Source organism: Engystomops pustulosus, chromosome 3 (assembly GCF_040894005.1).
Source record: "Engystomops pustulosus chromosome 3, aEngPut4.maternal, whole genome shotgun sequence".
In the NCBI taxonomy this organism is placed as follows: Eukaryota; Metazoa; Chordata; class Amphibia; order Anura; family Leptodactylidae; genus Engystomops; species Engystomops pustulosus.
This window is the reverse complement of record NC_092413.1, coordinates 47728792-47753988: the sequence shown is the minus strand read 5'-3', so window position 1 is coordinate 47753988 and position 25197 is coordinate 47728792. Positions and strand designations below refer to the sequence as shown.

General features: G+C 37.9%; 1 protein-coding gene across 1 annotated transcript; it reads right to left on the bottom strand.

The window, feature by feature from the left end:
• Positions 1 to 498: 498 nt before the first annotated feature.
• MALL (mal, T cell differentiation protein like) lies at positions 499 to 24174 on the bottom strand. Its single transcript, XM_072140716.1, has 4 exons — positions 23971 to 24174; positions 4541 to 4711; positions 4116 to 4277; positions 499 to 2465 (listed from the first exon to the last, which is right to left on the bottom strand). The coding sequence occupies exons 1-4, from the start codon at positions 24076 to 24078 to the stop codon at positions 2403 to 2405; spliced, it is 504 nt and encodes a 167-aa protein (XP_071996817.1). The 5' UTR covers positions 24079 to 24174; the 3' UTR covers positions 499 to 2402.
• Between the last annotated feature and the right edge of the window lie 1023 nt (positions 24175 to 25197).

Genomic DNA, 25197 nt, shown 5'->3' with positions numbered 1-25197 from the left:
TTACGATTCTGTACTACGCCTTGGCCACCACCGCGGACAAAGTCGTGCCTGTGGAGCAACCTGGTGGTACCACTCCACAACAAGTCCAACCCGCTTTGCTGTGGGCTCCTGTGAAAACCGGGTGCCACTTAGACTCTGCTCCCAGGTGTCGGCTTACTTCATTGTCTGCGGTGGTCCAGTGGGTCCACTACCCCTGGTGCCTGACACTAAGTACTTGCACAGTTTTTATTTTTGCTGCAGTAGGTTAGTAGGGACTGTAGTATTAATGACATTTTTTAAAGCTGCAATGGATCCCCTCTTTATCAGCAATTAGCATTAGTAGTATATGGAAAGAGACTTTAGGGCCGGGAGTTCTTGATTGAGTGTGTGCCTCTGGCATCGGCTTATATCCAGGGTCATTCTAACATTTTAGTTTCCCAAAATTGTCAGCTGCAGCCGGCTTTCTCTTTTGTATAGAACTATAACTAACACTCTAACCAAAAAAGACTTTACACATCATTTTCTGATAGCTTTTTATTGTAAACTGCCAATGAAAACATAACACATTATATAGTCACAAAAACTGCCTTGCTCACAGGACGCAGGCAATTCTGGATCTACATTGAAGATTGTTCCTGGGAAGGATAAGAGGTTGCATCATGGTGGCATTTTTTTAGATACTTGCTTACAATAAATTACTATGAATAGGTGCCTTCATAGATGCCACTATGGCGCAATATTAAAATAAATGTATAACTTTGATCCCTTTAATGTGAGATTAAAGGGTTTTCCAGCCAGTATTTCAATCTCTAAAGTGTTTCAATGTTTAACAGAGAAACTTTTCAACAGTAAAACCTTACCCACCACCTGTCACTCCTATTCCAACACTTACTGGTCCCACACACAGAAATGTGACCACCCAGCCATTCACTAGTTGTAGCCAAAATAAATAACTGACTGAATCCTCCCTTTACATATAGTTTTCTGTTGTTGCCATTTTAAATAGTAAGTTTTCCCCCTTCTTAAGATAGTTTATGATATATTAAGCCTTACACATGGAAGATATGTATACGCGGAGTACTCCACCAAACATGTGGACAAAACCATGTCCCTGCTAATGTCACAGTTGTTCACTAGGCCACAGAATAAAATAAGTTAATGCTGGAGGATTATAATGTTGCTGGGACAACGCAAAACTCCTATTATTTATTCCAGTGTCTGCTTTACCATCCTGGATTCAACCCCCAATTCAATGGTAGATTGAACATTTTTCAAAAATAATAAATTAGGGGCTATATAGACATAAATGAGTCTACAAACATTATAGAGAATGGGTAGACACTAAACAAATGAACTTGTGTCATCCTAGTCAATTATATTACAGTGAATCTGTAACTAGGCTATTGGCTACTATTTAAACCAATGGTATTGGGAATCCCAAATTCATCTACCTACAGGATCATATAACTCATATTAGATGTTGCAATAATAACCTTATTGGAATTTGGGACAATGATATAACATTTATGCTGATACAGGAGCTGTTCACATAATATAGGTATAGGTAGTATAGTTATAGTCAGTGGCATCATAGTCATTGGCAATAATCAACTCATAGAAATATATCAAATTCTCTAATATTCACATTGGATACAGAAGGAAATTAACATACAGGCTACAAAATCCTTTTATTGTGTTCCTACCCTCAGAAACATTTTCACCTTTCCAATATACTGTATTTACCTATTGCAAAACACTCATTAGTTACAACTTGAATCTTAGCTGTGTTTTTTTCTATGGCCTCTGTATGTTGGGAATCTAATAAAATATAATTGAAAAAAAAGTGTAAAAAAAAAAAAAAAAAAAAGGGCCCAATTTATGATAATAATTTGGAAGTCCAAATTAAAATACATTATATCTCTGTTTTATTATATGAGCTGAAGAAGCAATGGTAAGAGCAATATGTACGAAAAAAAATAAATATAATAATCATTGAAACAGAGCATAATACAGTGAAGTAAATAAAATCAGGTCATAGTAATACTTTTTATGTAACGGTAATAAATGTATAATGTCAATCTAATGGGTCTATCACAGCCTTGTTTTACTATGAATCAAACTCATGGATAAGGAGGTATTTGCTTTGGCCTATATGCATCATAAAACAAAAGATACATTCCCAGTTCTGTAAGTACCAGAAGGGCAATGCTTATTCCACTGTAATATTAACAGATGCCAAATATAAAGTACAAAAAAAGCCACAATTTAAATTCTTGACATTTACAAGGGCCATGGCAATGTTCAGAATTATTATATAAACTCTAGGGTTGATGGGGAAGTTTCAAGTTGTCGCACAGAGGAACTCTGTAATCCCATCTAATCTGTACATTCACAAAATAATCTATGAGTCTTTCTGGAAGCGTTTAGTGAACGTAGGACTGGAAGCTGTGTAGGACGTAGATCAGTGTTGTCACGAAAGCAAAGATCTGCAATAAAACATATGGGAAGATATTAGATTTCATATATGCAAAACAGTGTCAAGTATGTAGTCATCAAGTCTGTACGGCGTAAAATGTCTGTGTATATATCATTCTCTTGTTTTGAAGGTTTTTTTATATCCTTTGGTGATCACTGTTTAGTGTGCATAAAATTCTGTGAATTTCTGTCTCGTGCATAGCATCATGTCTGACGAAGAGAACAAGTATTCTCCAAAGCTCAACATCAAATATAGTCAGCCTCAAAAAGGTATCGCCTGAATTCTTTTCTCTTCTGTTATCTATGGCTAACACGGTACAAGTCTACACTATTAGTGACGTTAAAGGGACACAAAAGATATTTATCCCCTTTCCTGAGGATTATTGAAAAACAAGATGCCACTTGAAAATTGTGTAGAATGCAACAGAAGGTCCTACAAGCAAGCAGCAGAAGAAAAATGGGGAATATTTAACAAACCAATTACAAAACTGCAATATATGACATAATACATAAGGCTATGTTCACATCTCAGCACGTACACCAGTAAAGTTCACTACAAGCTGAATGTGTCCATATTTGCTTAGATTCAATTGCTATGCCATTGCTTAGGGCCCCAGGTAGCCTCACCCCGACCTCATGGATCAAGGACCTCAGGACCTCAGGACATCAATTGACACCTTGCACAATTGCACAATTGGAGTGGTGTTATGCATTAGGAAGAAGTAACTTTTAATATGGCTCTAGAAATACCAAAGCCTTCTGTATTTGGATCGGGCCCCAGAAATACCAATATCCATTAGAAAATGTGGATTATAATATAAACTTTTTTTGCAGTAGTCCAGGGGTAAAGCATTATTGGGGGCCCATGGCCACCTAAACGCTGCATCAAATATATACTCAAAAGGACCTTCACCCATGAAATCTTCAAACATCTGTTCCTGATCTCAGTACACAAGAGCCATTTCAGGACCTTTGAAGGTCCTACAAAGGTCCTTAAACCTCATTTGGAAATCAGGTAGAAGGTATAAATCCTTCATTCCCCAAGAAGCTTGATTCTAGTACCATAGTTAGGGGCAGTAATATTCTGTATATGACGGGGCTGCCGTTACCAGGTATTTAGTGGGATGGCAGTCATGTAGTGTGTATAGTTTGGTGGGAACACACATTCCATACTATGTATATTTAATCTTTGTCCTGGGGGAGTGAATGAACCACATTGCATAAAAATGGTCGGCTATCTGAAGGTTCTAGAGAGATGGGCAACAATGAATGCAACTCGTGTGTAGTCCTAACTTGGGCCTGAGCTGTGGACAAATATGACTCCATTTCTATTATTCCAGATGCAGTCTACAAGGTGCGACTACCTGCTGACCCCAATGACCATACATAACTGCTGCCACACAGGCGGGCCTGCAAAGAATTGTGTGCTGTTGATAAGGGAAAATGCTGCATTGAATGATATGCCAAGAAATCTATCTTGCTCTAAAAAAAAAAGGGAATGTGCCCTTTACTGAATGACTTTAACCCCAGGTAGTTGCTTCCAGAGAGATCACTGTTACCACAAATCTTGCTGCCTAAAATCTCATTAGATAACATGGCAAGTATGCCTGAGTTTCTGCAACATCCTCAAAGGAGCAGGAATAACAGTGCAGTATACGTACCGTAGAAGCAGCATTTAAGTGATAATATACAGTAGTGCACTGCCGAAGAATGGAGTCGATGGAATAGCCTGGAATAGTGTAGTCACAATATATGGTGGCGTTTGCTTGCAACACAGCAGCACTGAGATAGAAAATTGCTGAAATTCCATTGTAAATGACATCCTAGGAGGTAAATATAAATATTTTTTTATTATTTTTATATACACTAGCAATACTATGAATGAATAATGATGATATGTCGCTGTAAAAATAGATAAGTAGAAGACAAACCTAGGTTCAGGGCTACTAGGTACAGGCACATTTGGGCCATGTTACTGCTGTACCTTTAATCAAATTAATAAAAAAATGTACATACAGTAGATTTGTTGGCAACTAAATTGTAGTTGCATATATGATACATTAAATACAGAAACAAAAATTCTTACCACTAATCTCCATGTGCCGCAGTTGTTTCTGTGGAATCCGAACAGATAGATCATCAGGAGCAACAAAGTGAAGAAGAAACAAGACACGGAGACATACATGACCCATCCTTGGCTCACGTAATAATATACTCTAGTAGCAGCAACCAGGATCCACACCCATGCTCCGAATACCTGCAAATAAACATAAATGTTACTGTACAATGGAGCAATGAGTGGTAACAATAATATGTGATAAGGTTTTACTGCTTGAGCACTGCCAAAAGCCTATGTAGTTTTGTGCCATCACAGTTCTTATTGACCACAAAACCATTCATGATTCCCTTTATAGTTGCACCTAAATTCCACTTGCAGGTGATTTTTTTTTTAAGTCATTTTGGGTCTTTGGGCGTCATTTAATGATCAACATAAAACAGGTGACAGACTTATCCTATGGAAAATGCAAAAAGTTGTAATATGGAGATGTAGATATTCAATGTCCATGATTGAAAGTGTTGTAAATCTTCTATCTATGTTCTCCAATAAAATTTGGTTATAAATAAACAGATGACAGACGTAAGCATGAAACTTTTATCATCCTGAAAGAACTTGTGTGCGTAGTTTTGGGTGTGAGAATTCAGTGAGGTGTGGCTATAAATGTTTCATCTAGGGTGTGCACTCACTGAACAACCAGGTAGTGTAGGAGCATCCAATACTGAATGAGATTCTATTACAATATTCTCCAGTAAGGTCATGCATGAGGTCTAACTACAGGCAGTCCCCGGGTTAAGTACAAGATAGGTTCCATAGGTTTGTTATTAAGTAGAATTTTCATGTAAGTCGAAACTGTATATTTTATAATTGTAGATCCGGACAAAAAAATGTTTTTATCCCAGTGACAATTGGAGTTTCAAAATTTTGTGCTGTAATAGGACCAAGGATTATCAATAAAGCTTCATTACAGACACCTTACAGCTGATCATTGCAGCCTGGGACTAAAGTAACATCCAGAGAGCTTCACCAGAGGTCACAGTGGGCAGAGATGTCCGTCTCTAACTAGGGGTCGTCTGTAAGTAGGGGACCGTCTGTAATCATATTAAATAGTCTTTATGTTCATTTTCTGTTGATGTTTCATTTTGTATAATTATGTAGAAAAATTTTTTTTCTTTACTATAAAGATTATTATTTTGATCATCTCTTCTCCCATGGTTAGTTCTCACAATACATTTTGGTTTCATGTCTGCTGACATAACACCTATCATATATTATTCACTCTGAATTATCCATAGCTAGATGAGGTAAACTAAGAGAGGGAGCAGGTTAATCTTTTCAACAGAAATGAACAAGAATAATATATGCGATTGAAGTATTTACAATTTGGGCAACTCACAGAAATGAGAAAAAATATTTACAACTTGAGACTATGGTCGAAGCTTATAGCTGATACTAAAAAAAGGTAATACTTAATGCGGTTTTCCCACAAACAAAAGTTACTCCCTTTTCATCGGTGCTGAGTTCCCCACAGATCCCAAAAATGAGGGGTCTGATGGGGTCCCATGTACCTCCGTAAGCCCCTTGTAGCTCCATCAGACTAATGAAGCAGTCGTCCGCGAATGACCGTTCTGCTCTGCAGCGCTCAGCGATCTCCGTCAGCTCCATACACAACAATGGAGCAGAACAGTCATACGCTCGATTTCGTGATCTGTGGGGGTCTGATCACTGAGACCCCCACTGATCAGCAAGTTAGGCCCTATCCCGTGGATATAGCCTAACTTTGGTTCTTGGGAAAACCCCTTTAATATATATTTTCATTTTTACCAACTACTTCAGTCATTTTGAACTCACAACTAAATTGATCCTGAAATACTAGGTGGTCTGCCAGCTCGATGAGGTATGATCTTATGATCTCATGATCTTACATGCTGCCCATAGTAAGGGCAGGGGAGGTGCAGGATTTAAGATGGAGGGGGAAACTAGAGGTGGACAGGCAGAACTATACACACAGAAACTAGAGCTTTTAGTGAGTTTCTTTTTATCTCACCACTGTGCTATAGTCACAGCTACATCGATCAGATCTTGTACAAAATATCCCCTATATTGCTACATTTGTGTGTGTGTGTGACATAGTTATGGAGCAGGATCTCATCTTTATTTGTGTAGTCTCCACCCACTAGCTTAGGGGGAAAATACAATCAGAGACAGACTTTTTTGGACAATCATGATATTGTATCATAGGTAATTATGGGTGGCTTATTTTAGAAAAAAAAGTGCTCAAGGCCATGAAGGGCCCAGGGGAGTAATGTAAAGAGGTGCATTGGGTACACATAAACCCAAGCCCAGGAGTCTTAGGAGTACATAAGGCGTCCTTTCCTCATTTCATTTCAGTTAGGGGACTTGGTAGTGATTTTATATTTCAGCTTATACATATTTTCAATTTGTGGAGCTACACGAGGGCCCAATAGTCGAAGGGCCTCTGTGCCAACTGTGCCAGCCATGTCCCCCCGTGGGCCATACAATCTATGCCTATGATTTAATGTCATCATTTCATAAATTCCAAAGTAATAAGTATTAACTCTACAGTCATATAAAGCTGCCATACAGTGTTTCATAGAAAGTCCAGAGCTCCATAGCAGTATGGCCGTCTCAATAGAGCCACACAATGGCGCTTTACATGATATGGTATTAAAAGAGCAAGAAATAATTTTAGTATTGACAGGTAAATATAATGGGAACTGCTGAGGAATGAAGTATGGTTTAAATGGCAATTTCACCTGCGGGTGTGTCTGGTATTTTGGAGTTAATAGATAATCTATACTTTAGTGGAAAAAAGAAGAGAACAAAAAAGCTGGAGTAAACAAAGGGGAATGTAGGTTACTTATTGTTACCAGTGCCTGTTGTTACAGTAATATGGTTTCAGAGTTTATTCAATTGTTTATAGCATAGCATGAAGTCGCTGAGAGTCCGCAGCATTCCTGCTCTGTTTCAACATGAACAGATTTCTTTGAATATTCATTTGCTTGAGGGAATTTAAAGCAAGTGTCCGGAGTAACACCAAAAGCTATAATTATACTCTGTAGGGTTATTGATAATTAGGCGGTTCCTTGGGACATTTCTATGACTGCCTCTTGAGCTCAGATGCTGATGTCAGATTTATTAAAATGCTGCGTCCCTTTGCTAAAGGGGGCAGCAGTGTTCTTATGTACTGCTGGCTATTTTTTTTTTTTTGGGGCTTTTTGTCGATTTAGAAAGTCGCAAGTACATGTGATATTTTTACACCATAAAATCCCAGCAAAACCAGTGATAAATAATTCCCTTTACCTTGCAAATTTCATAAGCATTAGCCTCAGAACATTTACTGATCAGAACAATGAAATCTTGAATATGGTCAAACCTATTAGGCCAATGATTTAAGACTTACCTAATCTAAATTAAGGCTTAACAATCCACACACCTGCACATATTGGAAATACCTCTCCGTAATACTGGCACAGCACTTGTGCACCGGAATCGAAATCTAAGTCACATTCAACCTAGATTTCAGTTATAAACTGTATCAACTTTTTTCGTGAATATATTTGGCTGGCCATTGCACCCCCCAACACACCTTGTTCCTTGGCATGATATAGCTACTTTCTTTAAATATGGCGTGAAAGAGCTAAAAAGTCACAAATTCTATGGCATGTGTCAAGAATTGCAACTTCAAGCCTTGTCAAAAAAGTCAAAAAAGCTGCCACACAAGCTGTAATACATATGTCCCAATATCAATATGTCTAGGTAAGCATTTGCGGAGCTCGTGTGTCGTTTTTAGAAGTAAACCTTCCAACCTTCTTTAAATTTGGCGCGCGAGGGCTAAAAGGTCACAAATTCAAGGAATTGCGACTACAAGCCTTGTAAGTTAAAAAAAAAAAAACGTGCACACAAAGTATAATACATACGTGCCAATGTGTCCCAATGATGTCGCACCCTCTTGATGTATCCGGCTGCACCAGGAGGGGCGGCGGGGCTATGATACACCACCACACAAGCACCAACATATAATAAACACCCCCTTAGTCTACTATTTGTTTCAGGGAAGAATAACAACTGATATAGTTCTTGGCTTTAGATGGTGTAGCAGGTCTCAAGCAAGGTACATCTAGAGAGTGACCTAAAGATTTATGAGGAATACTGATCGGTCGCAGTATTTTAGAATTCAGTTTACTCTCTGTTCTTTCTATGCTATCAGTATACATAATGCCATAGCTGCCAATTACTGATAGGACGCCTTAATGACTTACATAATTCCTAAACAATTATGTATCAATATTTTCAGCTCCTCCTGCTCTATAATACACACTTCCAGCCAATCAGATTACTACAGTGACAGATTCCCCTTAACATGTATTGAATACATCTAGTAAATGGGGTGTGACTGGATCTAATGATAAATACATAACTCTGTGACATTTCATGAAATATATATATATATATATATATATATATATATATATATATATACACACACATTTAGATACCATACAACCCAACCTCTCATAGGGAGGTCATAAAAGTTACTTAATGCTTGTCCAGATCCATAATATACCCCCCAGCTTTAAATCCTTACAAGGGTTGTTCAGTTATATAAAATGTTTTTGAATACCAAAATTAAAAATGACACCTATATCCCCCATGGTTCCCGTACAGATACTTTCTGGATCAAATATTGAAAACCCAAAAGATACATGTGAACAATGCTGCCAATAACTGGCTGTGGCCAAAGATCAGCTGCAAAGGCCAAATCTCAATGAAGCAATAAATACAGGACCAGAAACTACCGAATTAGGAGCTTTGGGTCATCTTTACAATTTTTCTAAGTTGTTTTCAGAAAAGAAAATAACAACCTGGGAATTCCATTTAAATATGTTGAACAAAAAAAGGTGATTAAACTTTAGTAATGTCATTGACTATAAATGTGTTTTAATTAAAGACAAGACTATGTAACCTTTAGAATGTAATTACCCAAAAGAACTCACAGATATTAGAGATAAAAATTCCTTTGTCATTCTTGGCAATTATTTTAATTACAAAGCAAAATGAGTTCTATGAGTTCTATTTTGTGGTAGTAACATGTAGGAACATGTATGTAGTCACCATCATTTGTTCCCTAACTTTTTTTTATATTTTGAATGAAGCCATGTAGGTTAAATCCAAGTTGAAATGGTTAGCACCCACCAATACTTAACTGTTCAATCTTAGGGATCATGAACACGGCCGTGTAAAGAGGCGGTGAGCTAGCCATACAAACCTCAGCTAGCTCATGCCTCATTGGGTGCGTTCCAACTGACCGTCACGGTCAGTCTCTTTCAATTCATGGGGCTGCAAACAACGGCACCCAACCCTTTATTTTAGGTATTACTATGTGTCCCCTTGGTCTTTTTTTAATTATTTAATAACGTTGTATATGAATGCTCTTCTAACATGTATGCAATAAAAAGCAAATCCTAAGACAATATTTAAAATACAGTATAGTATGTTTCGTGAGGCTATCCTGAAGTATAAAAATACGAAGGGTTCTCTCAGACCTTACTATTAGGCTTCCCGCACATAAACGTGTGGCACACAATCATAATAGACCGTGCAAGCTGCATACTCAGGCAGGAATAGGACCTGTCTATAGTTGGTGGCTCGAACAGTCAGTTCAGGCAAAAAGGCCATGGAATCCATCACCAAGTGAATGGGAACATGTGCTAACTGTAGAAACAATGGCTAGTAGATGTCCAAAATTCACATTTAGGTGCATGTAGGATTACTCTAAATTCTAACCCTATATACAACCCATGATCAAGAGTGGAGCTGGTCATAGCTGGTCCTAGAGATAGTTTAACTCACTCAATCTTGAAACAGGAAAAAATACTTTAAAAAAAAAATATATATATATATATATCCCTATCTAGGTCTCCTAACTGGCAACAAAAGTGAACAGTGAAGACAAACTAACATAAATTTGCATTTAATTTTACTAGATTGTTTAGACCAAAAAGTTCCAAGTATCCATATCAGTTGAGTCATGGCAGGAATTCTTCATTAAAATTCTGACCAAATATGTGATCAAATTTACATCTGGATAATAAACTAATAACGTATGCATTCAACATAGCTGCATAGTAATTGCATTGTCATAGCAAGGTCCTCAATTAGGTGGTGACTAGGCCTACTAGTGGATACAACCGGCTGTATAGGTGAAATGGTCATACTCTGCAAACACCATGTCAAATGTATGAACGTATCCCTAAAAACAACTCTGTCGTCCAAACTTGCCAAATATGCAGAGTACTAATCTGCTTCTATCGACCATTCTTAGGAGGAATCGACAGACTGCTGTTTATATGTTTTTTTAAATCCTGTCCATCAATGACTTGGATTGGAGACAAGGTTAGCACTGTGCTTATTAACACAACACACACTGTGAGATTAGTGTAGCTTTCAAAGCTATAAGTAGCAAAATGGCACATTTTTATTTGTATTAATGACATGTAGATATATTATGCTTTAGGCCTCATGCACATCACTGTATGGTCTTTTCTGATAGCATGTACAGCTGTATTCTGGCTGTAAATACGGGACGTATTGCAACAGTATGGCAAAATACAGTGGGCTGGCAGATGATGGATGGCTAACTATTGGCTGGATGATGGAATGCACCTCCCACTGGTCCTGTATACTGCACGCCATATGCAGCGCGTATTAAGCACATATTTTATATGTTCCCATTGACTTCTATGGACCGTATGGAACGGAAACATGGTGGAAAATAACACTATATTAAGCTCACAGAACCTATTACAGTGGGTCATCTAGTTTGGAAAACCCATTTTACAAATACTCAATACAGTTGGGTTACCTCACAGAATACAACCAAGATCCAAGCAGCGTGACAACTTGTGATCAGCTAAATGTCAGTGCACCCATTATCCAAACGGTTAACCCTGCTTACAATTACATTAACATCTGTGTGATATCAATTTATACACAATACATCAGTTTTTATGTTTGCTTATGTCAATGACTGTAGTCTATAAATCATCTGCAATATGTGACAAAAGCAGGACATTGTGGACTAGTCAGATCAATGCATTCCAGAGAAGAAGGTGTAGCACCCATTACACTGCCAATCTGTGCGAGACACATTCCTTTACATCAATTCTTATTTTTATATCTCTTGACTTGAAGAAAAGCATGTGGTACAATGACATAAAGATGTGCTAAAGGGTGGATAAGATACTCCTAGTACAAACACAAAATAATACGTGAGTCATCAGCATTGTGCAACCAGTTTTTTATGAATAAATGTGACATTGTGTGAGCATTTATTTCTAATTTATTCACAGGCCTCACTCTACAAAATAAGTAAAACTTGCTGTTTCAATCAGTGTAATACAGGTATTTGTAGATATAGGGGGGATTTAGTAAGTCTTTTATGCCTGTTTTCAGCCGTGATTTAGTAGCAATTCCCGACGAATTGTGATTTCTCTGCCATATCCGCCGGTATAGACGGAGAGGGTTTGGTGCCGGGTCATGCATCAGCCCAGACTATGGCACAATTTTACATCAAGTCAGACCTGGCATAGAAGGGCCCCCGCGCTCCATCAGCCTATGAATAATGTACACCATAGGGTTTTTTTTTGCATTGATTCCTAATAAGTGAACTAAGGCCTTGGGCCTAAGAAATGAAAATTTGTATTTAGAAAAATAGTTCAGGGGCCATATTCCAAGAATGGGGTTACATGATTCCTAAAGTGAATCATGGAGTTTAAGTGTTGTTCCTCAATGTTCTTGCTCTTAATAATATAGACGTTTGGGTTAGTAGCACTGTTACTTTTTCTATTTGTAGTTTATAGCAAGTTGTCTAGTACAGAGCAGTTTATGGAAGATGCATGCAAATCAAGCCAATTCTGAATATTTAAGATGCCATTTTTGAATGTAAAGCTATCCATACTATTAAAATCTATATGCAATATGTTCTAGAGAGAGCAAAACTGAAAAAGTCACCTATAGAGAAGGACCTAGGTGAAGATCATGGACTCAGGCAACATCATGTAATGTCAATCAGCTGCTTCTAAGCCCAGTAGGATTGTATATAAAAAGTGATATTAGATGTGGTACTGAAGTGGTTTTACTAATACAAAGATCCTAAAGCCTAAACTGGACCATATGTTTAGTTGTAGGCTTGATTTACTTATAGAGATATTTAAATGGGTCATGCAAAAACATGGGGAAATATGCTGTTCCATGTGAAATCCCCTCAAAAATTAAGGAGTGCTCCCTTCCTCTAGAGAAAAAAAAGAAATGAATCATTCTATGTGGGAATCTATTGAGTGGTTTTCCTCGGGAGCTGATCACAGCTCAAAGAGCTGAACGTTTTTATGTAATCTTGGGAAGCGATTAATATGACCAATGAAGAAAAAACATTATTGGTATACTAATTGATAAAACATATAAGAATAAGAGCCAAACGTTAAAAGAAAGACTTACGGTAGATACGATATTGCATTGACAACTTTGTTGGACATATATCTTTTGTCATTGAGACTAGCCATGTAACTATATATAAGATTACTTTATATCACATTATTTAAAATGTAAAAATATCTAAGAAAATAGAAATCATCGTAATGTAATGAAAATGAGTTACATTACTTCACTGGCTTGTAGTGACAGGACAAATATGTGGTAGGAATAGTATGCCTATGGTCTTGCCTTAGGAAACAAAAGTGTGACTGCCATACTGCAGAGGGTTGAAAGATAAGTTAGAAACTTTTGGATCAATGTATACAAAGGATAAAACTAGATGATGAAACATGTGAGAATGATGTGAGAACACCAGCAGATATTGGTTTCCTTAAATACTTAATCAAATCATATCAACTAAACTATAGCAGACTAAAAGTACTAAAAAAAGTACTTGATAAAAGTTTACAAAGTTCTCTTAAGAAAAATGTAATGGTCTCTAATAGTGCAAACTGAGAGTTAGTTTAAGCAAATGTTACTATGAATCTTAACCACACTGTTTGTAAAGCTAAATCCCAATGTAAAGGTAGTAAGTTGATAGACACTCACCGGCCACTTTATTAGGTACACCATGCTAGTAACGGGTTGGACCCCCTTTTGCCTTCAGAACGGCCTCAATTCTTCGTGGCATAGATTCAACAAGGTGCTGGAGCATTCCTCAGAGATTTTGGTCCATAGTGACATGATGGCATCACACAGTTGCCGCAGATTTGTCGGCTGCACATCCATGATGCGAATCTCCCGTTCCACCACATCCCAAAGATGCTCTATTGGATTGAGATCTGGTGACTGTGGAGGCCATTTGAGTACAGTGAACTCATTGTCATGTTCAAGAAACCAGTCTGAGATGATTCCAGCTTTATGACATGGTGCATTATCCTGCTGAAAGTAGCTATCAGATGTTGGGTACATTGTGGTCATAAAGGGATGGACATGGTTAGCAACAATACTCAGGTAGGCTGTGGCGTTGCAACGATGCTCAATTGGTACCAAGGGGCCCAAAGAGTGCCAAGAAAATATTCCCCACACCATGACACCACCACCACCAGCCTGAACCGTTGATACAAGGCAGGATGGATCCATGCTTTCATGTTGTTGACACCAAATTCTGACCCTACCATCCGAATGTCGCAGCAGAAATCGAGACTCATCAGACCAGGCAACGTTTTTCCAATCTTCTGCTGTCTAATTTCGATGAGCTTGTGCAAATTGTAGCCTCAGTTTCCGGTTCTTAGCTGAAAGGAGTGGCACCCGGTGTGGTCTTCTGCTGCTGTAGCCCATCTGCCTCAAAGTTCGACGTACTGTGCGTTCAGAGATGCTCTTCTGCCTACCTTGGTTGTAACGGGTGGCGATTTGAGTCACTGTTGCCTTTCTATCGGCTCGAACCAGTCTGCCCATTCTCCTCTGACCTCTGGCATCAACAAGGCATTTCCGCCCACAGAACTGCCGCTCACTGGATGTTTTTTCTTTTTCGGACCATTCTCTGTAAACCCTAGAGATGGTTGTGCGTGAAAATCAGTAGATGAGCAGTTTCTGAAATACTCAGACCAGCCCTTCTGGCACCAACAACCATGCCGAGTTCAAAGGCACTCAAATCACCTTTCTTCCCCATACTGATGCTCGGTTTGAACTGCAGGAGATTGTCTTGACCATGTCTACATGCCTAAATGCACTGAGTTGCCGCCATGTGATTGGCTGATTAGAAATTAAGTGTTAACGAGCAGTTGGACAGGTGTACCTAATAAAGTGGCTGGTGAGTGTATAATACAGTAAAAGATATTACAACTGCTATATTAACTAATCCAGTAAATGCAATCCTGGTCCTCACATAAGTATGGCTTTAGGCGTATGTGTATATTTCTAGTCAAGCCTAACTTTTTGATCACATTTGTCATGGACACCTACCAACACTACAACTCTACACAGTTACCCTCGATCCTCTTGGGGTGAAATATTGCACCATGTAATGTTAGTCACTGTGGTCCACCTACATCTAAGATTTCAAAAAGCATCTTAATCGGTACAGTTTCATAGTTTTTTTTTATGCAAAAACATTTTAAAATAATATTTGAAGGCTGTAGGCTATGTATATTAACTTGTGAATTAGAAGATGACAACTAACATGGCCTTATTGCTGCTCCCTTGTTATTCAGCTACATGGGAGTGGTTGGGCTAACTATTCCAATTTACTATGTTGCACGGTTACTATTATATGTAAATTCAAAAACTAAATTGAGACATAATGCCACCTCGTGAATGGATCATTCTATCAGGCATATGTTACCCTGACGGTCATGAGAATGGACAGTGAGGTGGCTCAGTGGTTAGCACTACAGCCTTGCAGTGCTGGGGTCCTCGGTTCAATTCCCATCCAGGATAACATCTCAAAGAGTTTGTATGTTCTCTCTGTGTTTGTGGGGGTTTCCTCCCACATTCCAAAACATACTGGTAGGTTAATTAGATTGTGAGCCCCATGGGGACAGGGACTGATTTAGCAAAAGCTCTGTGCAACATGTGTGCGCTACATAAATAAATAAATGAATTATTATTATAATGCAACCTTACTTCAATAAGCTAAAAAATGCAAGTGAAGGATGGATATTTATAGATTAAGCTTTAGCTTTCACACATTGGGGGAGATTCATTAAAGAGGACCTGTCACCCGAATATTGGCTCTAGGAGCACTTATTAAAGTAAGCAGCTCCCTAGCCCTACTGCTAGCTTTATCAGAACCTACTGATAAAGCTAGGGAACACTGCGCTATATAGCCCCTATTCATGAGGGGGCAGCGACTGTCACCGCCAGCCTATGGTGTGGGAGGGGTGGTCCGGGGGAAAAGCAGAGGAGAGGAGAGCACCTTGGTCCGCCGCCTCATGAACATATGAGTGTGTCGGGGAGTGCAGCGGGCATAGGGTAGGAAGAGGAGTCAATGCCCAGCTCGCCAGATTACTTACAGTCATTTCCAGAATACTGGCAGAGTTTGTGCCCACATTTACTAAGAGGCCAGTGCCTCTTTGTAGATAGAGGTGCAAGAGCACCAGTGGGGGGAACTTTAAGACTGGCATGCAAAACACCAGTCTTAATGAATTCCACCCATTGGCCCGCATTTATTAAAGTGTTTGCGAAAGTTTTCACAATTCTGTCACAAGCTGTATGTAAAAGGTACAGCAGACTCTGCACATCAGTGAGGCACACTGCACAAACCGCACTACTTTTGATAAGTCTGGGCCATTGTGTGTTTGTTGCATTTTTTGCTTTTTGAAATGCATTGCAGACACAATGGACAAAATGCATGCGTTTTGGTGAAAAAACATATGCTTTCATGGGATGCGTTTTGCCTTGATGTGTGAATGCAGTGTGAACACAACCTCAACATTGATAACCTGTCAGTAGTGGCTTAAATGCACTGCACAAATCTCATAAGCCGGTTAGTAATTACACCCTAAATTCCTCCCACACACCCTTTATTGTCATTTGTCTTATTCATACTCCTGTTCTTGACATACTGGCAGAGAATCTATGAAACTAATTATTACACAAGTCACATAACTAGGAAGGAAGAAAGAGTAACATCAAGAAGGAATGAACCCTGATAAAGGAAGGAGATAGAATATATGAATAGAAATAAACTAAAGGAAATATGTTGATGTGCAAAACTTTAGTGGAATTAATCATTATCTGAATTTTAATGCAGTTTCATCACATGTAGGGAAAAGTATTCCTTTAGAGGGACCAGGGCTCCATGGGCAAGGAGTTCGAAGCAATCTCAAAACAGAGCATCAAAAAGGCCACATACTAAGCCTACTAAGGGCTACAACACTGTATTAGAAACTATGTGCCAGGAAAGTCCCCACTACAAGCAACATACATATTAATGCAGCCTTATGTCCAAAAATGTCCCTTTAACATATACTGGGTACACTGAAATGTATTGTATACAGAGACACAGTAGAAGATATTACTATAAAGGCAGTTTTAAGGACTTATTTTTTAGAAATTATTATTTACAAACCAAGTTAAGTTAAGGGTATTCTCATCCAGACATTCACATTTTATTTAATTCATCTGCCATAAACATACATTTGTTCAATTGGATGTAATTTTTTTTTTTAAAGTTCCTATGTGAAGATATTTTCCCTTAAATGTAGCCATGTTGTTCTTTAGAACAGAAGACAGCTGTCCTTGGATACAACCACCATTACTGAAGTGATCGTGCAAAGAAAAAAAATATTTTTGCATATGAAATGGACAGAAATTACTGCATATCCCACAGCAGTAATAAATCCCGAATCCAAGTATGGCATATGGCAGCGGTCGTATCCAAGAACAGCTGTCCACCATTTTTATGACTACATTTATGGGAAATTATCTCCACAGATTTGCAACCTGCAATTGAAGAAATGTATCTATGTGATAGGTGCATTAGGGTAAATGTGAATGTACATATGATAATACCCCTTTACAAAAATAGATCATAGAAACTACTGTAGAAGTAGTCTCATTCTGATGTCATTGGGAGGTATATACCGATATAGCGGCCAGGCTGATCACTAGTAGTACTTCATACATCTATATAGAAGCTATTTTTGAATCCTTCCTCTTGGGTGTGAGACAGAAGGTGAGTCACAAATATCTCCACAAAGGTGTGCTCCTCATGCTAGGGAGCGTAAAGTATAGTTTAGCCTGAATATATACATACAAATACATAAGAGCAGATCAAACATTTATGGTTATTAGCATATGTATTAATGATATTTTATAATATGCTGTTATTAAGCCTATAAATGCATAACTTAACTCTATTAAGCCTTTCATTGCTTATTATACAATCCAATACAGCTGCCAATTGATACATTGCTTTTGTACTACGACTTTGTGTCTTTGTAGAATCCTATTGGGTGATTTAAGACCCCACAATCAATAAAACTTTTTATCATACACCCATTTTCTATTTTGAACTTCTGTTAAATAAAATTCATCTTCAGCATGGAAAACACCACAACATACAATGTTTTGGTATACGGTGTCTCCCATTAGCCTTTTCTTTAGGGACAGACATAGCAATCTGAATCCCATAAGAAGTCTTTAAAGGGGTTGGCTGCTTTACCTCATGATTTTTGTAATGTGTGTAGGTGGGGAGGGGGGCAGGACATTGGGTCATTTACCAATATACATTCTGCACTGCTTTCTTGAAAAGTGAAGTTTCCTGTCTTCTACCTCATCAGCTGAAGAGACACAACCAGGTCAAAACAGTGCTGTCTACAGTAGGGAATCTGGAATAGATATACTGGTTTGGCTTAAACCCACATCATGTCATTAGGTTTCTTGTAAGTCATGCTTGGGGTTAATGGGGCTGTCTTTCAAGGCAACAAAACGAGGCATTGTTTTCCTTTTTCCATTTTTCACATGTGGCCAAAGGACATCTGAGATAAAAGACAGGAGGCTTCAATTTACATATCAAGAAAGCAGAACTATTAATAGATGTATATTGGTAAATTAACTTATATCCTGCCCCACACACACACACTTACACCATATTTGAGCCGTTCAAGGAGTAAGAAGGTGTGGGACTAATATGGTACACATGACCCCACCAGACCTAGGAGACAAAGCTCCTGTTCTTTACATGCCCTAAGCTTTATACAGAATTAACTCTTTCATTTTATGTTGATTCAGGGAGGTATTTTTCCATGTTGAGGTCAGGAAGGAATTTTCCCTAATTTGGGCCAATTGGCATCAACCTTGTAATATATCATCAGCTTCATTGAGCAGATCTTCCACACCCAGACATGACAACTACTTGCTATAGTTCAATAAATAACAAAAGCATCATTACAGCCAAAGATAATATCTGCAGGATTTAGTAATCTAGTCTTTCAATGCTGGGTCATGGCATTTCATCTTCATTTTACATAGTCAAATACACCCATATGATGCCATGTTAAATACACAGCCGAGCTGGCACCATTCAGACTATTGCACAGAGAGAAGTGATCTTGTGTTCATGTTATTAAGAACACTGAGGTGTCCAGGGAGGATGGAAACAACATTGTCAGTGGAAATAAAGTTATGTCGAGTTCTGCCCCTGTTCACACAACCTCAGGTTCTCTAATTACTAATAAAATCAACAAAGTGAGCTCAAAGAGATCACACCAAGACAAAGTATGGTATAATATCTCAAGCTCTGTGGAGCACTGATGCGATGCAAAGCTAAGCAGATGTGAGATGCTTTATTTGCGTCACAAAGATTATACATATATAAGGATTATACAGAAACTTTTCAGTGGGGCAGGACCTGGGCTTGGTTAGTTAAAGATACAGAAGTAATGTCCATAGTTCATTGGTTAGTAAATTATCACATGGGCATTGCAGAAACAAAAGATGTCTCTTTCCCCAGAATAGGTAGTATCGTAAATCTGCCCAAGGAGTCTTATACTCTTTAGCTGCACAGGAGTGTGTTATCACACTGTTATCAGTCTTCATCCACAGTTGAGCGACCTCTTAGTTTCAGCATTTAGCAAGCATTTTCATAAATTAAACAGCAATACTTCACAGTTATATATTAACTGCAACTTATTGGAGGCAAGAACATGTTATACTGTACTGTAATATGATGTCAAAGTATCTTTTTATAATGTGGGAAGAGCATTGCCACCCATTTACTATTTTTACATAATATTATGATCCATCATTAACATAAGGTGTGACATTAAAATATCCACCCTCAAATATGTTATTATTGTTTTAGAAAACTGTGTTCCTGCTTAAAGTTTTAGGGATGGGACACTAAGCACTCCCAGAATAAAGGTATGTATATTCTTTTAACAGAACTGATAAAAAAACACAAAAAGCAATACAATAGATCCTAGTGCTGAAACTGAATAACAGTATTTTCATATAACTCAATAATGTTTAATAAAAAATATATAGGAAATTACAATGGGAATTGTCAGGGAGTGTTTTATAGGGTAAGGAAATAACATCCACAGTAAGTGGTTTGGGCAGTAGCCCGGGGCCCAAGCCTTCTAGAGCGCCCATGGCCAACCAGACCACACTCCAAATTTTATACTGAGAAGGGCTTGCACCCATGAAATCCTATACATCTGTTTATGCTCTAATACACTTGTAAATAAAATCCATTTGAGGTCCTCCAAAAATCCTGAAATTGCAGATTGAAAGGAGGCAGAAGGGACGCATCCTCCATTCCCCAAGAAGCTTGATTCCAGTACCATATTTAGGAAGTGAATTCCAGACTTGTGGGGGATATAATATTCACACAGACACCCACATCGGTATATACAGGCAGTGCCCGAGTTAAGGGCACTTAATTTAGAGACGACTCCTAGATTTAGCCGCACCTCTCTCTCCACTGTGACCTCTAGTGGGTGTCATTAATTTACCATACTTTAGTCTCCGGCTACAAAGTGTCTGCATTGAAGCTTTATTATCGATCCTTGTTACTATGACAACCCAAAATTTAGATAAGCCAATTGTCACAGGGATTTAAAAAAAAATCTTTCGTCTAGACACCATTTACATAAGATACCAGTTCTACCTTACATACAAATTCTTAATTTTTAAGAACAAACCTACAGAACCTATCCTGTACGTAACCCGTGGACTGCCTGTACAAGTTCTCTGGACCTCTTGTTGAGGTTCTGGGACTAAGTAATACATAACCACTATTTTCTGCTATCAATATATTTCTTAGCATGGTGTTTTTATAGATTTGCTAAAAGAATAAAGGGGATACCAGTTTAGAATAACCATATACCCAATTATTAGGGAATTATGTGTTAGTTTGGGGGTCTTATTTTAACTCATAATCATAATCTCTGGGCCACAGGGGAAAGCATCTACAAAGATTGCCTGATAATATTAACATGGGCACACCTCTGTGGTGCTGCTGGAGCACAATTTAACAGTAATTGTCCCCTTTTCCAGTTTACTGTTAATCAGTGATGTTCTAAGAAGGGAGAAAATTTGTGACCAGCTTCTTGTCAAGAGAGAAACTCCTAAAACTGCTGAACTGTCAAAATTGTCTAGCATCAGTACATGACCACCAGAAATGGACCTCAGAGCAATTGAAAATTGTAGCCTGATCTAATAAAACTCACTTTTATGTAAATCATGTGCCTGGAAGGGTTTACGTGCATCTGGATAAGAAATTCCCCCAGGATTCACTATGGGAAGAAAGTAATTTGGTGGATACAGTTTGATGCTCCATCGTGCTAAAAATCTGGATCATGGGAGGCATGTAGGTGTTACTTTGACAAAAAACAACTACCTAAACAGTAATGCAGACAAAGTACATCCCTTCATAGCAATTGCTCCATCAGGGGCATAACTAGAAGAGGCAGGGCCCCATAGCAGACTTGTGAATAGGACCCCTTCCCACTTAAAAATATACATATTACACTCATATACACACATTTATATACCTATATACATAAACATATACTTCACTCATGTACACTAATTTATACACACACATATATAAAACATATACACATCACATATACACACACATACAGTGCCATATACAGATGTACAGCATATATACACAAATACAGAATATACACACCATAAACACATACAACATATACAGATTAAAGATACACACATATACATCATATATAAATTACATATATATATGTATATAATTCTGCACATCCTTCATTCCTTAGTGTCTGGTCGTATGATGGGGCCCCGTCACACTGTTGGCCCTATAGCGGCTGATACCACTGTAGTTATGCCCCTGTGTTCCATATTCCATAATAGAAGACATTTTGCAGAAAAATAATGCTCCTGCCGCTGTCCAGCTACAGCTATGCTAAAAGTTACATAATGCGTAACCTGGATTACTTATTTACTAGTGTCTGTCACAGACTTTTATGTAGAACTTAGAAAAAACCTGTACATGAATTTGACCTTTTTATTGCATAGAAATGGAAAAACTGAAAGCAGCTGACAAATGTCTACATTGATGTCACAGCTGACACCGCAGAACCAGTAGAAGAACGGGCTTATTCATACTATCCAATCCAATCAGGATAACATCTTAATAAAGTCTTAAGATTCTCAATTAACATGCCATCGTATATACCAATCTATACAAACTAATCAGAAATTATAACAATGTAAGCAGGCAATGCATTCCAGTATATGAGATTAAAGCCAATATCAGACACCTCTGGTCCTTATCACAACCATATAAATCCTCATTGTAGACCATATTTATCAACCCTTACTAAAATGGACTGTATTTATTGCAAATAATAACTAATTTCAAGATCTCTTGTGCCAGTCAAGGTAAGTTTTTCTTATCCCCTATGTCCCACCCAGTGTGAGTCATGAATACTGTACAAACAATATGATTTTAGCCTTATGCTTCATACTTGTGACATATTTACTGTGTTTACATGGACTCTATTGTATTTTGAGATAACTTAGTGCATGGACCTTGATAATAAAATAATAATGAAAAAGTAGCAAAGTCATTGTTATCCCCATAAAGTAAGACATAGACAATGACTGGGCAGTGAACTGGGGAATCTACTGGAAAACTAGTATTAATTAAAGGGATTGGCTGGAGGTTGAAAAACATGGCAGATTTATTCCAAAAACTGCTCCTCTCCTGACAATGGGTTGTGTGTGGTATTGCAACAAAGCTCCATTCATTTCTATTACAGATGAGCTGCAATACTAGCAAACACCATGGTCAGGGGTGGTGCTGTTTTTGGAATTTTTCTCCAACAACATACAATCTCTTTTTTTTTTTTCTTTTAAATAGAGGAAATATATTGAAATGATTTGCAAAGTGGAAATACCCCAATGCATTCAGGTTACGGTTGTAAATGATACAATATTAAAACTTTTAAAAAAATTCAAGACAGGTAAATACACAGCGTGCGTCTAAAATGAGTCAATGATATTTAGTTAATTCCATTGCCAAAAATAATAATGACACTTAGAGAAAGAAATGAACCTTGACCTGACTGAATCCAACCTGAGTGAGGACCCAGTGCTATGTGTAAGCTAATGATACATAGATACCTCAGATGTACCTGAGCTGCTGAGGTCTTCAACCAACGTTCTTCATAGTCTTAAATCAATCTATACTTTGTCAAAAAACTGATGAAATTATTGAATCTACAAACAGAGCTGCATAGTGGGATTGGGATCTATTCGGAGACATCTCCATATTCCTTTTGCACCAATAGGTATGGCGTGACTGCCATCCAATGGGCACTCTTCTTTTCTAGCCTCTTCATATCCTCCAACTCCACCTTATATAATTAAAGAAACTACATTCCCATTTTCATAGATGGGTATCCTACCCACTTCCAAATCTTTCCCATATAAGTACGGTACTCCATAAATTCCCCTAGACCTCTAGATGCAGAATGCTAGTTCAATATATTCCCATAACACTTGTTGGTTGTAATTTGGGTGCACTATGTTATATTCCTCCTAATCCAGACCTGGTTCCATCTTTTTACTCTACTCAGTATTTTGATGGATGAGTCTAATTATTGTATATATATTGTATAAGGACATTAGACCTCTTCCAATGTCATACATTTCTAGATTCTGCCTAAATCTCTACAGTAAACTGGTTTCTACTACTAATGAATATGAAGAAATATCAAGGATATTTAAGCTATATTGTTTACAGCACTAAACGTTATATTAACAGATACAAATGTAGAAGGAGAATCCCCAGAGAAGATCAGTACCTACAAAGATATATCATATTCAAGTTCAGTTGCAATAATTTCCAACATAAAATGGATGTTTTATAAAGGAACCATTCTGTTCAGACTTGTTAAGACTTGCTAATTATTTAGGAAGAATTTGGAGGTCAGGTAATTTAAGTCATAGTAAAACTCGCGTAAATTACTTACCAGCTCAGGAATCATAAATGCATATGGAAGTGTTGTGAAAACTCCAAGTCCATAGGGAATATCCGGCACTTCAAAGTTGGCCGGTATCTGAATCCCTGGATTTGCCATTTTTCCCCCTTAGTTCACCGTCCTGTGTACAGATGCGTCTGCTGCGTCTCTCAGCTGCCTATCTGTACACCAAACACATCAATCTGTTAGGTTTAAGATGTTATACTGCACAGGGACACACCTACACAGGCGTAGTACATTGAAAAACCTGTTTTGTTTCTCTCAGGTCCATTCAGATAACAAGGGCAAGGTGATCTGTGGTTAATCTCTCAGGCAAGGAATGGATGAGTATGAAATGTGCAATGATGACTTTTTAAAGTGGCTTTTCCACGGTGCAAATATTTCAGGAATGAGGTTGAGGATCCTACAACACAATGGGAGAACCATACATACTTTTATATATAGTGGTAAATTATGACTATTTGGTGATTTTTCAGGAATCACTAAAAATGAGAATGTTATTCTTAAAGTTATAGCTTTCCAGAACGTAAAGTTTGGATAAATCAATAATATATGAAGTACATAAAGATCATTGGACCCAGAAAAAAGTAGCACAGGTCCTGTCAAGATTTTCACAGCAGTGTTGCTGTAGTAGAGGACCCTGAAAAATATTTCAATTCAAGTAAAGGGACTGTTGTAGTTTCCTGCACTACAATCATAGAAATATAGCAAACTATACTCCCCATTTCTATAGCCCTTCTCCCTGTTCTTGTAACCCTCAACTTATAATAGCCCTTAATGCTGTAGATTCCCTTATCTTTAATCATCCCCTCCTTCCAAATGTTGCTGTGTTGCTATTATATTTGATAAAAAAAATTCAGATACTCACCTCTCCTGGTTGCCTGCAGTAGCCCTCTTTCATTCAATGCCGGTTGCGGTGAATGTGTCATAACACTCTACCTTCCAGCTCAACCAAAGACAAGGGTTCCCGAAACATTCTGGAGAGATCCTATAATTCAATGCTGTAGATCCCACTGAATTTGGGATGGTTGGGTGGTATACTTCTCAACATGTTCTAAAAACTTTAAACTAGGTGTAAAAACTGTAACGGCAGCCATATTAGCAGTCCCCTAGTAGCTGATAAAGCACAAGGTTTCCTAATTTTGTTTTTACAAGGTCTCTATGTTGTTTTTAACCAAATTGCTGTTTTGATTTATATTTGTATTTATCTCTATTGGT